This window comes from Coregonus clupeaformis, chromosome 16 (genome assembly GCF_020615455.1).
Source record: "Coregonus clupeaformis isolate EN_2021a chromosome 16, ASM2061545v1, whole genome shotgun sequence".
Taxonomy (NCBI): domain Eukaryota; kingdom Metazoa; phylum Chordata; class Actinopteri; order Salmoniformes; family Salmonidae; genus Coregonus; species Coregonus clupeaformis.
This window is the reverse complement of record NC_059207.1, coordinates 37,472,527-37,490,584: the sequence shown is the minus strand read 5'-3', so window position 1 is coordinate 37,490,584 and position 18,058 is coordinate 37,472,527. Positions and strand designations below refer to the sequence as shown.

Here is an 18,058-nt window from a genome sequence, read left to right as displayed (position 1 = left end):
GGAAATATTGTTTATTCAATGAACCAATCGACTTTGGTCAGTTAGCCATTTCTTAACATTCAGAATTTACATTTCACATGTTCTCAAGTCTGTACGAAATAAATAGCACAATTTTGCTCATTTACAGCTTGGCTGAAAAAAAGGGTTATGGTTGGTTCATAATTAAATGGCATACAAATTAATTTGATAATCATGTACTCACCAGTGGAGGCTGCTGAGGGGAGGACGCTTATGATAATGGCTGGAATGGAGTTTAATGGCTGGAATGGAGTGAATGGAATGGTATCAAACACATGACATATGTGTTTGCTAACATTCCATTGACTCCATTCCAGCCATTATTATGACCCATCCTCCCCTCAATAGCCTCCACTGGTACTCACTAGTTACATCACAAAATATTATCCTTTTAAATAAAGCTTTTCAGATTCATAAGTAACTTCAAGAGCATGTTGTAGTTAAATAAATAGAATGTTTTCCATTTTAACATGCACAACCAATCTGTTTGGGAAAGTATTTACACTAAACAGACACTACACTCCATATTTCTTTTTCTAAAGGTGAATATGTCTACGCTCTTTCTCGGATGGACACACACTCACATCCTCTCTTGCGAACACACTGTCTATTTACTATGAACGCCATATATTCTCTTTAGGGCTACAACTATCAATGTGAATGCATTATAAAGAGGAAATGGAGTTCAAAACAGCATTCTGACATCTCAATAATTCACATTATTTTTTTTAAGGGTTTTTCACTTTTATGGTCATAGGATTAACTATGGAGTCATGCATTATGAGAACTGGTAGGCCTGTAGTATTTGGTTAGAGGTTTTTAAATCAGTGGCTCCATGAATTTTCTTTAGGTGGACAAAGAAATATGTGCTACTTCTGTGACAGTAATATACAAATATGCTACCAATAATCTCTAGAAAGGAGAAGAAAATAGTATTTTCCCAAGTAACCTCAGTTGAGAAACTAGTTTCTCTCTCTTTGAGTCCATTGTCTGCAAATGATCCAGGAGTCATTGGAAGAGGTTGTTGCTTATGCCTTGTCCATAGCAGTGTGGAAACTCCTTGATGTGAAGCAGTTGAGGAAGTTGAGAAGCAGAGTTTGTGGATGATCTGCTATATTACGTAACATAATTTCTGTATGTGGTTCTTTCATGATGCAAAGTAAGAGTTCTGCATGGAATAGAGTCGGTCAATGGGTCCCACACGTGCTTGCATGTTCACTTCCGAAGATGCCATGAAGCAGTCACTGAGGCTGGTTAAAGATGTGTCACTGTCTATGTCATGGAAAATTGAGTCATTACCTGTAAAGAGAAAGAGAAAAATAAGTTGCAAGAATATAATCATGTACAGTAAAAAAATAAATATGCATGGGGCATTGAATAAAAGCAAACTGCAACTTCCAATTGCAATGATAATACATCTGATATACTGTATTTATGACTGTCTTGAAAAGTGATAATTGTTAGTCTTGAATCCCACTTTGAATGATTGTTATTACATGCTAGTGTAATTCTGAAAACTGTTTTGACAATAACTCTCTGAAGGCATTGTCCTGCCTCTCTGGGACACTTACTATGGAACTGAGAGGAACATGTCAACAAAGAACTTAATATGCATTTCATAATTTCTTGTCCTATTATTTTCCTTGCGGGAATTGTTAACTTTATTGCACTCCAGATTTTAATGACGCTGACGGGGACAGAGTGATGAAGAGACATATCGTTTAATGTGTTGGCAATATCATCCTTCCCTCTATTTATCCCATAAAAACAGAGAGAGTGTGATGAGACTGGGACTTTGGGTGTTGCAATTGCAAGAAACAAAAAAGTGGTTTAAGAAAAGTATATAAAGTTCAGGAAGCTATCTTTATGGGGTTGGAGACACTGCTCAGAATTGTCTTCTAACAGTTTCACCCCGTGTAAGTAAAGGGAAGAATAAAATAAGAGATTCAAAATTGATTAAAATATTTGTGTTTCTTGCTTGCAGCTGCATCCCTCTGATTGTCACATTAATCACATAATATGGTTATTTCCCATCGTGGCACATTATTCACTCATCATGGTCACCATTGTTTTGATTATAATTTACCGCGAGCCCTTTGGATTATCTAAAAGCTCTTCACATAGTCCGCAATGCAAACTGTTAGATAGCATAGCAGAGCATGTCACCAAACCCCATGCACAGAGAGAATATAGCGAGTGATTGTGGGGTGGGAGGAGGAGGGTAGTAGAAAACATGTTGGATTGATTAAAAAATGTACTTCAAAATAAACCAGTGGCCTGTGAGTATGTTTGTGTCATCTCATGTGGGAGGGGGGGGGGGGGTGCTTGTACTTTGTGCGAGCAGCCTAAACCAGGGGTCTGTGGCCTGAACACATGTCCCACACTGGGGAGCGTGTGAGGTTGAGTAGAGGGGCAGGAGGACTGATGCTCACCATATGGGTTCATGTGGTCCCCGGGCATCTGTGGGGGGGTGAGGCCCTGCTGGAAGGGGTCCGTACTGTAGCCGTTCTGATCCATGGCAACCAGCTGCTGCTGGGGAGGGGCCAGTGGTGTGAAGGAGTTCATCATGCCCTCCATCCGATTGGACATCACCTCTGTAACACAGCCAACCACATGGAGAAAGACTTTACATTAAGACTGCTATCGAAGAGGCATTTATCTGATAAGCATTTTTCAGCTGGAAGGAAAGCCATCAACTCGAAATCTAATACAGAAACTAGACCAAGAGCACTGTCTCCATGGAAACCCTCCCTGCTCTGCTGTGGCCAAGGGAGATTCTCCCAGCATTTCCTGGTAGAAGGTTGCTCTTCACTCAGTGGTGAGTGGGATGCACACACAGCCCTTGTGGGTTTCAGTCTAGAGCCCACCACCCTGCACTTTCCTTTACAGTTGTGCGCCCTTGTGAAAAGATATCTGTCATTCATTTATTTTTATATGTTCTTGTGATTTTTTCTTGTTTAAGTTAACTGCACAGAATGGATTTGTTATCTTAAATACATACAATGCCTTCAGAAAGTATTCATACCCCTTGACTTATTCCACATTTTGTTATTACAGTCTGAATTTAAAATGGATGAAATCAAATAAAAAATCTACACACAATACCCCATAATGACAAAGTGAAAACATGTTTGATCATTGCTAGACAACCATTTTCAGGTCTTGCCATAGATTTTAAAGTAGTTTTAAGTCAAAACTGTAACTCGGCCACTCAGGAACATTCAATGTCTTCTTGGTAAGCAACTCCAGTGTAGATTTGGCCTTGTGTTTTAGGTTATTGTCCTGCTGAAAGGCATAGTCATCTCCCTGTGTCTGATGGAAAGCAGACTGAAGCAGGTTTTCCTCTAGGATTTTGCCTGTGCTTAGCTCCATTCCATTAATTTTTTATCCTGAAAAACTCCCCAGTCCTTCACCATTACAAGCATACCCTTAACATGATGCAGCCACCACTGTGCTTGAACATATGGAGTGGTACTCAGTAATGTGTTGTGTTGGATTTGCCCTAAACGTAACACTTTGTATTCAGGGCAAAAAGTTAATTGTTTTGCCAAATCTTTTTCAGTATTACTGTAGTGCCTTGTTGCAAACAAGATGCATGTTTTGGAATATGTTAATTCTGTACAGGCTTCCTTCTATTCACTCTGTCAATTAGGTTAGTATTGAGGAGTAACTACAATGTTCTTGATCCATCCTCATTTTTTTTGCTATCACAGCCATTAAACTGTGTAACTGGTGAAATCCCTGAGTGGTTTCCTTCCTCTCCGGCAACTAAGTTAGGATACACCATCCAAATTGTAATTAATAACTTCACCATAGTCAATGGGATATTCAGTGTCTGCTTTTTATTTGTTTTACCCATCTACCAATAGGTTGCCTTCTTTGTGAAACATTGGAAAACATTCATGTTCTTTGTGGTTGAATCTGTGTTTGAAAGTCACTGCTTGACTGAGGAACCTTACAGATAATTGTATGTGTGTGGGGTACAGAGGTGAGGTAGTCATAAAAAAAATAATGTTAAAACACTATTATTGCACACAGAGTGAGTCCATGCAACTTATTATGTGACTTGTTAAGCACATGTTTACTCCTGAATTTATTTAGGCTTGCCATAACAAAGGGGTTGAATACTTATTGACTCAAGACATTTTAGCTTTTCTTTTTTAATGAATGTGTAAAGATGTTGAAAAACATAATTACACTTTGACATTATGGGATATTGTGTGTAGGCCAGTGACAAAAAAATCTAAATTTATTCCATTTTAAATTCAGGCTGTAACACAACAAAATGGGGAAAAAGTAAAGGGGTATGAATACTTTCTGAAGGCACTGTATATCCTATCTCCTCCCATACTATCCTATCCACAGTATGCACTTTTGGGCAACAGCATTTCAGGGCATGACTACAAGCCTTTTCCTAGAGAGTTTGACAAAAGGTCCATAAATTAACACACCACGAGGTCAGTCTTACAAACTGGTCCATAAAATGAAAGCATTATTACATTAAGTTTATACTGTAACCGGAAATGATTCAATGAGCTTCATGGCTTTTCAGTACCAAGGCATTGTAGTTGTTCAGTAATACAATGTCAATGTAAGCCTTGGGATTTCCACAGTAAAGAAAGATAGAGCTGCTTTAGCTTGTAAAACTATAATTTCTCTAATGCAACATCTCTTAAATCGTGAATCTTATGTCTACTGTAAACTTTGTGTGTTTTCTTACCATACTGTGAGATCCTTCCTCCATAGTGGATGTATGCCTTTCCAATTGAGCTTTTGTCTATGACTGGATTGATATCATTACCACAATTTAATCTAAAAATCCCAATCTAATATGATTTGTAAACATTTTACAACTGCTTTAGGTATTATGCCTGGCGGTGTGTTACCATGGTATTATCTGCAATATTTTTTCATTTTCCTCTGTTTTTATTTGCCTTGAATTCTGAGAAGATTGTCTGTGAACACGTGTTGGTGTGGCTCTAACGCTGTGTGTGTATGACATCATTACAGGAGTGCAGTATCTGAACGGGGACGTGAGAGTTGGACCTGGCTACAGCATGCAGACTACAGTACTCACACAGGGCGGGTCATCTAATTTACAAGGATGCTTAACAGGGTTTGAGTTGTAAATCTCCCCACCCACACACACAGCTGACACGGTCTCTCCTGTACCACGCCTGACTGGGGCCACAGACGCTAGCTAGCCTCCTCCACCTCCGCACACCAGTGGACACTAGGGATAATATGAGTGAGGTCACACATGAGCAGAAGCCATTACGACCGTTCTACTCCCATGGTTCGCATGTTGCCTCAATGAATGCCATGTTTTGGAGTGGTTACACAGAGCTGTGGTTTACAGTAAGTGATTATCCTGCCTCTGTGCTTCTCATTGAAGTGCCATGCTACACGTTTAGCTGGCTGAAACATCATTTTCATTTCTGCTATGTGATAATCCCAGATCACAATTTAAACATCAAGTCAAATGCAAAATAACTGTCTAAAGTCATGGTAATAACAGCTGTTTTTAAACTACTGAAACAGCTATTGAAAACGATACTGGGACAGTGGTTATTGCCCTATTTCAGGCCGAACTGAAGGCTGTGTCCTGTACCTTGGCCAAGCCGTTGAGAATTTTGTTGTTCCTGTTGCTGCTGCTGTCTTCTTGCCAGCTTCTTCATCTGAAAAAAAGGAGACAGTTTTAAGTAACTCCCCAAACTAACATGTGCTCTTTTTAATTTGAAAACGATGCTCCTTGTTGCTCACCCCTGAGTGAACTACAGGAACACGTATCTGACTATACTTCATTATCAAAGGCTTTTGAAGATAATATCAAAAAAAGAGGTGGGTGTATACATCTAATGGAAGACTGAGGTAGATTTGCAAGCGTTGCACTTTAACTTTACAGAGTTGAAAGGAATGCAATGAAAAAGTTTAATTTATCGTTGATAGCTGTGGTGATTTGTTAGCTGTATTACAGTAATGTTTTGCTCATTCCAGCCAATCCATGTGTACCATTGCTGTTGCTACTTTGGTCTCTTGATTAGTAGCAAATAACATCATTATCTCAAATAACACTGCCTTTGGGGTGGTTATGCTCTCACCTTGGCTCTCTGGTTTTGAAACCACACCTGCACCACACGAACACTGAGGCCTGTCTCAGCAGCCAGAGTCTCCCTCACCTTTAATAGTCAACACAAAAGCATTTCAACATCACACAAGAAAACAAACTTAACTACAGATTGGAATCGTATGTGCTTTTTGAAAAACCTTTGGCATATATCCAAGTGGGCGCCTTGACTCTCTATTTGCTTTGATTTCAAATGTTGAATTAATGTGGTGGTCTTTTTGGACCTCTTGGTTACTGCCTCTTCAAAGCTTTGGACCGGGTGCAGTGAATGCTTTTAGGGCCTACGCTAAATGCAGTTCCTCTCTCTCAGAATGTCATTTGGCGCAGGGCAGGCGGGCTACGTTACCCTCTACCTCAGTTAACACAGACCAGAGTGCTGCTTGCCACTTCAAAGCACCGCTCTGAGGTGCTGGAGATTTTTAGATTTGAGAATTTTATTTGTAAAACTACTGTAGGCCTCATGGCATGCCTCCAATTCTAAACATGCCAGTCTGTCCAGGGGGATATTATAAAGTATTAGTATGGATTTGCATCGACCATATACTACAAAAACACCTCAAAGCAAGCTTAAAAGATTGATTTTGTTTCACAAAACCCAGGTTTCAGTTCACAATGTGTGGATAATGCAGCCATGCAGACATTTCAAATAGCTTTCCCAATGTAGGCCGTTCTTACAGTTCATTTTCTGTACATATACTTGTTCCTCAGCTACTTTTGTGCTCAAACTGAAGCCAGCTGTCTTCACGCAAGAGGTTAAATAGAGTGTTAGTTTTCACCTCTGTTCAGTGTTCAGTAGGCAGACAGTGGGATTACATGTGTCTGTCCTTCTGTCTGTCTGTCTGTCTGTCTGTCTGTCTGTCTGTCTGTCTGTCTGTCTGTCTGTCTGTCTGTCTGTCTGTCTGTCTGTCTGTTTGTCTGTCTGGTGAGAGTAGAGCTGCTGTGGTGGAGACCAGGTCATGTGGAGGACAGGAGAGGGCCTCACCTTTCTGCAGGGTTTGGATGACACCTCGAAGGAGGCTTTGAAAGCTCGTCTCTGCTGAGTGGTCAGAATGGTGCGGGGTCGCTTGGGTCTCCTTGGATCCTTCCCATCATCTCCCTTCCCCTGGCCACCCGTGCCTTTCTCCTGCTTGATATCCAGATCCTCATCGTCGCTTTTCTCTGCATGGAGATACAGACATTTTTCACCAATATCAGCATGAGTTTGAGCTGACAACATCCCTGACAGTCTACTGATAAATATATGTTTTTGTTCTTTTCAATTCCAAGAGATTCCGACTTCACAAGTGTATCCATAATGAATGGAGACACATGTGGTTTTAATACTTTCTTATCAATTTATTACAAAAACAATAGGCCACATGCACGATTAGACATTCAGAGGACTGTAGTTCTTACCAGAAAAGCATAATGGAAAATGCACATTTGTCATTAGATTTGACATTGTGTCATTGGTAATTCATTACACTGGCTGTTTTACACCAAATAAATCTTTGATAAGAATCCTACATAGCAGATCCACCACAACATGAAAAGGCAGCATGAGCACATATGGGAAATTCACTCAAGATATCAAAGGAAATGGGAAATATATATTTTAGAACCACACAAACTCAAAATAATAGGAAAATGCACATTGGGTCCCAACAGACAAAAATACTGAAGGGAGGCTATGCATAAAGAGTAAAATGAAGTATGAAAAAAAAAGAATGTATGCACTCACTAACTGTAAGTCACTCTGGATAAGAGCGTCTGCTAAATGACTAAAATGTAAATGTAAAATTGCAAAAAGTTACCAAAAGGTGGAAAGCTGATGTAGATTGTATTGTCTATGGTAATTGCATGTGTCCATAAAGGGATCTTGATGTTTCTCTCTATTGGCACACATTAAGTGCCATCTTAACCAACTAGCTAAATTGCTTTATCATCAAAATAGTCTGCTAATCTAATAAGCAATATCAGTGTAATAGAAAGATAATCATAATTATAACACTAAACATAATGGGTTTGAATCCTGTGTTGAATAATGTATCCCCAATGCATTAGTAAGATAATATAAGGCCTGTGTGAGTGAAAGGCGGTGTTCTCAGAAGCAGCAGCAATGTCAATTCAAGCAACAAATGATGTGGGCTTCCAGTGATTGCTTAGAGATGCATACATGATGGTTCTGTTCTGTCTGCTGTCATCTGGTTCTGATCATCTCTACTGTAAATAGTGTGGTGTAGTAGGCCAAACTGCATTTCTCCAGTTTATTTCAACATTCTGTCTGACATATACGTCAAAGTTATACTCTGTGCATGTCAACTCGGGAATTTTGGAGACCCTCCATAAACTGCCTGTGTGATTCACTGGGATAAAACGAAGAGCGGAAGTGAAACAAATATTCCTATAAGTTGACAAAAGTGTACACAGGCACAGATGCGTTTGACAAGTTCTCTGTCTTTGTGTTTAAATGAGAGCCAGATGGGTCTGAACAGTAAGGCTTGGTGAGATGCCTCATTGTATGGAGGTGAGGATGCAAGGAACACAGAGGAGCAGATAAGAGGTGCTCCGCTCGGCCCTCCGCAGAAAGGCCCCAAATCCTCCCATCAGTCACCATGATACACTGATTTAATTCCTTCCAGCACAACAGCCCGCCAACACAAGAACCCAACAGCCATTAATACAGATTGGCTTCTGCTCCCTGCCCATAATATTACTATTAGAATAAAATGAATCACAAAAAACTGGGGATCTCACCCAGAATATGTTTTTGAGATAAGATTTGGTCCTAGGAAAGGAAATAGTGCTACCTGAGTCGGAGTTGTCTGGGCTGACAGAACTGAGCAGGTCCTTCTCCTTCTCATAGTCACTCTTGCATAGCAGCTGGCCCTCCTTCAGGACAAACTCATCCCCTTTCCTCAGCTGCCGGTCACATACACAGCAGGAGAAGCAGTTTAAGTGGTACACACACTCCAGAGCACGCATCACAAATTCTGTGGGGGAGATCTTCTCCAGGCATCCGCTGCACTTGGTGGCAAACAATCTATGGAAGAAGATGAGAGAAAATCTAGCATTACTAATCACTGCATTGAAAACGTATGTAACATTAATATTATTATTTCATCACAGAATCTTATACTTAGTCTCCCTAGCTTGGCCTGTCACCATGGGCTTTTGATTAAGAGGGTTTGGGGGCAGGGGGCAGGCGGCTGTGGGCTGATCCTGTGGGCAGCCAGTACCAGTAAGTGATTCTTTTGACTGGAGCTCATGTGTTAAAGTGCCTAGGGTTGCCCCAGCCCCACGCCACTCCAACAGCGCTCGGTCATGGGTACCCAAATGCCTCTTAGCCTCAGACAGCTGGCCAACACTGGGTTCAGTCAGTTATAATGCTCAATTAGAATCAGCACATTAAAACCCTACACATGTCCTTTTCACCTTTTCACTTGTTTATCGTAATCACCGTTTCTCTGTCGGATTAGCATCTGATATATTTGGCCCTATGCAACTGTTGCAATGGGTTGTCAGCATGGTCTGTTGGAGTAATACCTTGGAACTGGAACATGCCCACTGTGTCCCCTCCCCATACTATTCTACACCCACTATATCTGTTTATTCATCTCCTCCTACTTATCAGACCTCATCTGGCCATCCTAAACCAGCCTCTATGGTACATTGCAACATTACCAGTACCCAGACAACACCTCCATCTTCCTTTCTATCCTTTCAGGAAGATGTCAAACTGTTTGTACTGTTTTATTGGTGGCTGGGAGAGTTTTTAATTCATGTGTTGTTGTTCAGAAGGAGCCCCATTAGCTGGAGCAAGGAGACAGAGAGTGTGGTTGATTTTGTCCAGCCATGAAGTTGGATTTACTAGCATGCTCTTTGTTTGCGTTGGTCTGGAGGACAGCTGGCAGCCGCCTATCTATTTGTGGTGAACATCTATTTCATTGTGCAAGGGAGCAATTGACATCATCTGCTGTTTCAGGACAGGGATGAGCGATAGTGATGAATATGTGTAAATATGAGGGGAGAGAAACCCAGGGAAGGTTTTGTCATGCTAATTTTATTGTAGATGCTGAATTAAAACTTATAGGGAGTTTGTGTCTGCCACACAGTTCAGTAGAGCAGCTGTTTGCATGGTTGAAACAAGATAGTACACGTTTGGTTGCTGTCTCTAGTCTCTACATCTCATATTAGGTCCATCATTGAGCTGCCATTTACTACAGATCAGACTGTACTACAAATCAGACTGGTTCTACACCAGTGGATGGGTAATTTTATAAGCTATCCAATAGTATCATCATCACAATCCTCATTACCATCAAAATCATTGATAATAGAGCAAATATGACATTTTCTTAATGGTTATAACCTCCAGATATAATGTTTAATACAAAATATGCCATTATTATCCAAAGTGGCGAACACATGTGACCTGAGCGGGAAAACAAGCCTCCAATCCTAAGATTGCCAACATCGCACTCCAACTTTTCTCACTATAATGGCAAAATAACAGAGATAACAGAATTAGCACACACAGGCTTTATGAAATCATTTCATCTTTCGTTTATTACAATACGTTAAGAAGATTATTATTAAACTATGGAAAAACCTAGAGGATAATCCCTTAAAAAATAACTTTTTGCAAACAAGCTGACTTCTTGTGAAAACAACCTGCTGACCTACATTACGCTTATCTGCTCAACAATGAAATTACTGTGATCGCAACAAAATATGGTATTCATATAACCTTAAAGATCACCTAATATGAATAGTCATGCATTATGCATCACAAGATAATAGTAGGGACATCAAACATCCATAATCCAAAGTCTACCACACAAAAGCGTACGTGTAAAACAAAAAGAGATCAGTTACACTGAAAGCCCTCGTGGATCAACCATGCAGTTGCTTGGAATATTAGCTATTGCTGTTTACACAAATCAAAATGTTCACCTCCTTTTTCAAAGATAGATCAATAATAATTCATAGCTTTAGAAAGATGGACTGTCTAACTGTTGCATGCTGGGATTGAGGGACATGGGGGGATGAATGTGTGGAGACCAGCCCAGAGGTCCAGCTCTAATGTTTAGCTAATGATTGGCGTCTTAGTCTGAGAGGATAAAGGCAGAGGAAATGACTTGTTAGTATGGTTTGATATGTCCCGGATTCCACATTCACCTTCAACCGCTCTCTCAAATCTTCTCACCCAGATGAAAACATTCTCATTCAGCCCCTTCTTTATTTTCTTTCTTGCCTCTCTGATTCTAATCTTGTAAGCCATTATTTTTCTATTTCCCCTCTCTGTCACTTTGCATTATTTTTGGTGCTGTAATTCCTATTTGTCCCTTCTGGAATCTTCCTGTCCCGCTTTGTCCTCTGGTCTAATCCGGACTTCTAGCCTGTTGTCGGCCCCTGTTCCCCATTCTCAGTGGGGTTCAGATGGAATATCCATGCATGACGCCCCTTCTATGGCAACCACACCTCCACAGGAAGGCAACAGCAACTTTTCGGATGGGCAGAGAGGGCCTTTCAGAAGCTGGCAGCAGAAGTAAATCCTTCTCTAAGGAACAAGGGGAATTAGCAGGGAGCACTGGACTAGAGATTTAACCCTACCTCTCTCCTTTGAAAGGCCCAGTCACTCCGACTCCCGCGGCTAGCCACAATCAAACAGAGAGGGGGTGGGTGGATGCGGTGCAGAGAAGAGAACCCAGCTCCCTGAATGACACAAGCACTGGATTGTGGAGGACCCTAATCCCACTTTAATACCTTTCCAAGTTCAGCTCCTAAAGAATGCTCTTTAAAACAACACCAGTGTGTGAGCAGTGAAGGCCGACCAGGGGGAGGCACGCCATTCAACCTCCCTAACATTACCTGATTAGCAGATAGAGGCCCAGGCGGTGGGGCGAACATGCCCACGGGAGACAGGGGAAAGACGTGGACTATGATGATTACGCTGATCCATAAAAATACTATAATAAACACATCAACTTGGTTGTGCTGACTCCAGACATAAGATGAACAGGGTCTGCAGTTTGTAGTGTAGGCTAAGCCTAATGGGGCAAGAGGGAAGAGATGCAACAGTTGTTGGGCCAGCATGGTTAGATTATTACTTTCATCCAAACGTAGAAATATGATTATAAACTGGGTGGTTCGAGCCCTGAATGCTGATTGGCTGACAGCCGTAGTATATCAGACCGTATACCACGGGTATAAAAAAAACTTCATTTTTACTGCTCTAATTATATTGGTAACCAGTTTATAATAGCAATAAGGCACCTCGGGTGTTTGTGGTATATTTCTAATATACCACGGCTAAGGGCTGTATCCAGGCACTCCGCATTGCGTCGTGCTTAAGAACAACCCTTAGCCGTGGTATTTTGGCCATATACCACACCTCCTCGGGCATTATTGCTTAATTATGACTCATAAGACAAAAAAATGACCAACTGACTCAATCAAAATCAATATCTGCTAAAGATCCATCAGTTTCTACTGCTGCCAATATGAACCCCTCTGAAGGCTGAGGTAGGACGTTTGTTGTGTGGTCACAGATAGAGCAGGGACCAAAAAGAGGACCACCAGCAGGATCCTCTGTCCCTGCTTTCGTTTGCAGTCAGGATCTGCTTTTCTCTCCTGCCACACCTGAGTGCACAGATCAGCCCATAAGACCCTCCTGTGTGGATCAATGATCACGATTCCAGCAGCAAAGTGTCAATATTTACCCAGACCTTCTCAGCATTGGACCTCATCACTAGAAGAAGAGATACTCTCAGCAGATACCTTTAAGAGGACTCCCAAGGGAATCATTATCTCCTTCCAATCCTTTGTCCACACAATTCCTCCTTCCATCCTTCCATCTCTTAGCACTCACCGTCTCTCTCTCTTCCCTCACTCTCTCCCTCTCTCTCTGTCATGTACACATTCTATCAGTTGAGATTTACAAGAACCGAGACTCTCACCTCGTTAGAGCAATGCACTATTACTACAGCATAGCATAGTTGTATTCGATATGGTGCAGCTATGAACCCTCAAAGCACCCCTTCAAATGGAGAAGACCAAACATTTTGACAAGCTTTGTCAGATAAAGATATTTCAAAAAATATCCCTGCATGGTTAAAGGCTAAGCAGTGCAGCTGAGAGGCCTCAGCCATGGGAGTGGTGGGTTTTCACCTCCCTGTTCCTCTTCTTTCTTTCTCCTGCTAAAGCCCGCTGGAGAAGTATGAACTTTCCCTTTGAACTGATTATAGGCAATTTAATAAAGTGTGACAACAACTTAAGCTTTCACCACATGTTGCCAATGATTTCCCACTAAAGACATTACTTTCAATGCTTCTGCCGCAGTGATAAGTATCAGTGTGAGTGGGTGAGCTAAAAGAGGAGGCCGGAGGAGAGAGAGGGGTATGGAGGAGTTTGTGGTTTGATAATCATGGTACATTTAGCAACACATGTTCTCGTATCACCTACTCCCCGTTTGCTATTGAATAACCAGAGAAATCCCATAACAATTTAGTGAAGAATAGCCCAGGCTATTATGTCCTGGCATCCCCTTCAAAAGAAAGAAAGGATCAGGATTAACCCACGGAACAGCTGTAAACTATCACTTTGAAGATCCTCCTTGTTTCACTAGGAAGCGGGTGGGCCTGTGAGGCTAGCCATGTCAATCAGCCAGACGTGAGAGATGAGGTGTATGGGCCAGGGTCACAGCCACAGGAAGGCCTCCGGACACTGATTGCAGACTGAGGACCTGTGGAGCGATCGGTCAACACCGCATGGCTGGAAGCTCATTGATTTATTTACAGGCTACATCTCTGGCTTGACCTTTCTCTCCAACTATCCATCTCCACTGCAGTCCAACAAGAGCCCAAGCCGCCGGTGTCCTGGAGACAAAGGAGAAGGGTGGAGGGAGAGAGGGTTGAGAAGGGGTAGACCAGAGGCCAAAGTTACTGATAAACAGCAGCTCCATAACAGCTCCGATAAACAGCAGCTCCATGGTAACTCTGCTCCAATGAAGACTGGAGTGTAACTGCGTGAATATGAGGATGAGGTTTACAGTTGAACAGATTTACTGGTTGTGGATGTATTTTCATGCAAAAATATTAGATATCCAGATGTTCTTTGGTGCATAGATGAATAAAGGCGATCCCTTTCAACTTTATTTCAACATTTTGAAAATCACTTTATGTACAATTGTGTTGGTTACTACAGCACCCTCCATGTTAGATCACAGAGGCACATGTTCCAAATATAGCAGAACTACAACCCTACTTTTCTTACATTGATAACCACAGTTGTAAAACACACATAGAGGGGGACTTGACATGGGAGAGTATGGACTGTCATCATAACCAAATCAACACAAAACTTGCTCATTTACACTCAATCCAATTTCAAATCTAGAGCACACAATTGTAATCTAGCAGCATTCATTTTAATAATCCTAAAAGTATGGCTCAATAGCAGTATGGTCTCAGCATGTATCTTAGGTTGGTGTGTATAGATACGTATAGAAAGTAATGAAGCCAACTAGGAAGTGCCATCCTTCCAGTCCCCAGGGCCAGCTCCAGTCAGCTCCAGTCAGCTCTAAAAGCTGCTTAATCACCTCCCTCCCAACTCTTAATACATTAGCATAGTAATGGGCTTTAAATTGAGCCTCTGTTTTTTAATTAAACTCCCAGCAGGTAAAAGTAAAAGGCATTAGAGGAAAATGTGCATACCACTAATGGCCCAAAGGGTCCTTTTCCATCACAACAACGGGCGGCAGGTAGCCTAGCAGTTAAGAGCGTTGGGCCAGTAACCGAAAGGTTGCTGGTTCGAATCCCTGGTCCGACTAGGTCAAAAATCTGTTTATGTGCCCTTGAGTAAGGCACTTAACCCTAATTGCTCCTGTAAGTCTCTCTGGTTAAGAGCATCTGCTGAATGTAACAACTCTCTCACAAGACTGTCATTTGCTAAGATGTCTTGTTAAAGCAAGCTACATAATAGCTCATATGCACCTGCCCCAAAATGTCACTATGTTTAAAACATTATAAAGTGAGTCACAGTCTGGGCTGAGGAGGTGTTATTCTTGTCACTTGACCCCCACTGCCGGTCTGGCTCAGATGAACACAGTATTTCTATGACAACATGATTTCCTATGTACTGGAATGCTGAGAGATTTCTTCAGACAAGCCTCTGGCCACACAGACAGCCAGCCAGCTAGTCATATTAGTTTGGGCAATGTCACTCTATTACACAACAACACACAACAGTCCTCTGCTTTTAGTCAGTTGTGTCATGTCGTTTGGTATCAATATTAAATGTCTTCACATCGCATTATATGGCAAAATGTATCAACTTCTATAGCTGGTGTTTGTTCCCTTAAAATGTGTTATTTGTTTGTGGAGGTGTGCTCTACTGTAGCATGTTGGCCTTTCAGGATCCCCAGACACTGTAAACCCTGTGGGCATAACCTAACAGTCAACTGCAGGAGAATAAAAGGACCTGGGAGAGCCTCATCACACCTATAGGAAAAGGTCAGACAGTTAATCAGCCAGGGCCCTGACATGTCACTGCTGCCTATCACAATGCTCTGTCTATCATTTAAAAGACATTCTGCGGCACCAAGCATCAGAACACAGAGCCAAGAGCAACACCCACATTCCTCCAAGCATTGATCAACCTGTTGGGTACTTAAGTCTGACGTATGGAGTCCCATGGTGTTGGTGTTGAGTTTAAAGGCCTGCTTCTGCTACGTTATCACCATCGTTCCCATGAGTTTATAACAGATGCAAATTAACACCATACATTTAACCTCTGTCTTTTTCACTCTGTAGTCAAGAGAGCTAGCGGGATAACGTTCTCTGCATGTTAGGGAAAGAGTTGTACTTCTACAGGTGTAGGATCTTTATTTGACATATATTTTCTTTTCACATCAAAATAATTCTGCGCAACAGGATTTGAACATTTAGTCCATAATGTTGCTTCATCGGTGGTTAGCCTGGCCAAAAGTAGGGTACATGAAAAGTGCAATACTGTTAATATAATCATGTGTTATTGTGGGTTTTCAGTGAATGTATGTAAATCACAAAGCTCATCTGCATTCTCAGCAAGAAGAGTGATCAAATTAAGATCCTACATCTGTAGCACACAGCAAGAAAAAAGCTAGTGTTGAAATGTGAAAGGACAATGAAATGGCTGGCCAGCAGAAGAGGCTGAGTACACAACTAAGCCGGTGAGCAGGCAGCCAGGTACACAAGTGCTGTTTGGACAGCTGTAGTTTCTGAGGGTGGATGCTCAACGCAACATCACATTCAAGCTCTTCATCCACACATACAGTGTCATCACTAAAGAGTGGGTGAAAAAAAAACACAAAAATTAGCTAGTCTTACGATACATAGAATAGACTACCTTCCTGAATATTGCATCTACACGTACATTTGCTAATTAATAGCATAATATTCAAGGTAATCACCCGACTGTCCCTTTTTTTTCATAATGTCCAGTTGGTCTCAACTTACTGCTGAGAGTTAGAATAATATTTGGTTGTGCATCAGCAGTCACTCAATTAGCCCATGTCAGCTAAAAAATGTTTTATAGCGGCTGACCGGGGTGGGGCCCATTGATTTTCAGTTATCATATTAAAAACTGCAAACATTTGCCTCCACCCTATGGCAAAATGTGTAGAATTGCAGGAATTTAGCTGTAAAACTACACCTTTTTCTTTCCTTCCCATGGCATATTTTTTTTAGAATTGCATGAAATGAGTTATAAAATTGCCCCTCATGATGAGTTCAATTTTTTTGTGGCCCCCACCCCCATCAAAGTTGCCAATCCCTGGTCTAAAGGTTTAGGTCCATTATGCCATTGTAACTGTCTCTAAACTGGACCTTTTTCTTGGATTCAAAACAGCTGAATTGATTCCACTACAAATGAGGCAGAAGGCTGTGAATTACCAGACTGGTATTAAGAGTGCTTGGATTCAAAACAGCTGAATTGATTCCACTACAAATGAGGCAGGAGGCTGTGAATTACCAGACTGGTATTAAGAGTGCTCTGCTTCTTCTCACTCCAAACCAGTCAGTCTAGCCGACAGTAACTGAAGCTGTTTGTATGGCCCATCTCACCTGCCGCCCTGCTGGAGATTTGACATCTTAACAGCACATGCGCTGCAAATGAGAGCTGCTGAGAACAGAGCAAGGGCTGGGGATAGCTCCCATTTAAAGCCACTGTAAATTCCTCTGCACCCATTTTATATTTGTAATAACTGTACTGCAGGGCTCTTTGTCTGTCCCTTCCAAGCTAATCTAGGTGAGGTGCAGCAGACCCACCATTAAGGGCTTGGCCCACTCAATGAGGCATCCTGGGTGATTGCTTCTTTTGAGAGAGGGAGCTGGCGATGGCTAGCTACAGTTGGAGTAATAGTTATAAGATGTTTTGGAGTATACTGCGGCCTATAACTGCCCACAGATACAGTCAGCTCTTATGACAGTGGACCTGAGGCCTGCTGTACTTAGGGCAGCAGTTAGGGCAGAGGAGGCTCTGGGTCTGTGTACTCATTACCAGCCACTGCATCTGAGGGCTGACATCATCCTTCAAGCATGGAGACACTGTACTGTAAAAGCACAGTACATAAAATAAACCAAGAGTAATGGCTAATGTTCCAGTTTTTTTTTCTGTAAGTAAATATGGAGGTCTTTGATGATGAATGACCTGATCCTCCATCAAACACCAATCTAAGAAGAAATGTTAAAGCCACACAAAAAAAACTTTAAACTCAACTCAACACAATACAGAAGTGCTACTAGGAATCAAGATGCACATGGCTGTTTAAATTTATTGAATAATGGGGTTCTAATTACTAAAAACTGGAATTATATTTGGGGACTTTTTGGGGAGAAATAGATATGTAACATCAGCTTTTACATTCAGCTGTGAAATTGTTAAAAATAAACA

The 18,058-nt window shown here is 41.5% G+C and overlaps 1 protein-coding gene across 2 annotated transcripts in view; it reads right to left on the bottom strand.

Annotated features, from left to right (window-relative positions):
- Positions 1 to 292: 292 nt before the first annotated feature.
- Positions 293 to 18,058, bottom strand: part of LOC121584790 (LIM/homeobox protein LMX-1.2) — a 64,650-nt gene continuing 46,884 nt past the window's right edge. For both annotated transcript variants that reach the window (XM_041900900.1, XM_041900901.1), the window contains 6 exons: positions 8,935 to 9,167; positions 7,128 to 7,303; positions 6,120 to 6,197; positions 5,630 to 5,696; positions 2,451 to 2,612; positions 293 to 1,317 (listed from right to left, as the gene is read on the bottom strand). In XM_041900900.1, coding sequence (XP_041756834.1) covers positions 1,166 to 1,317; positions 2,451 to 2,612; positions 5,630 to 5,696; positions 6,120 to 6,197; positions 7,128 to 7,303; positions 8,935 to 9,167 — 868 coding nt within the window. In that variant the 3' untranslated portion in view covers positions 293 to 1,165. The remainder of the gene's footprint in view (positions 1,318 to 2,450; positions 2,613 to 5,629; positions 5,697 to 6,119; positions 6,198 to 7,127; positions 7,304 to 8,934; positions 9,168 to 18,058) is intronic.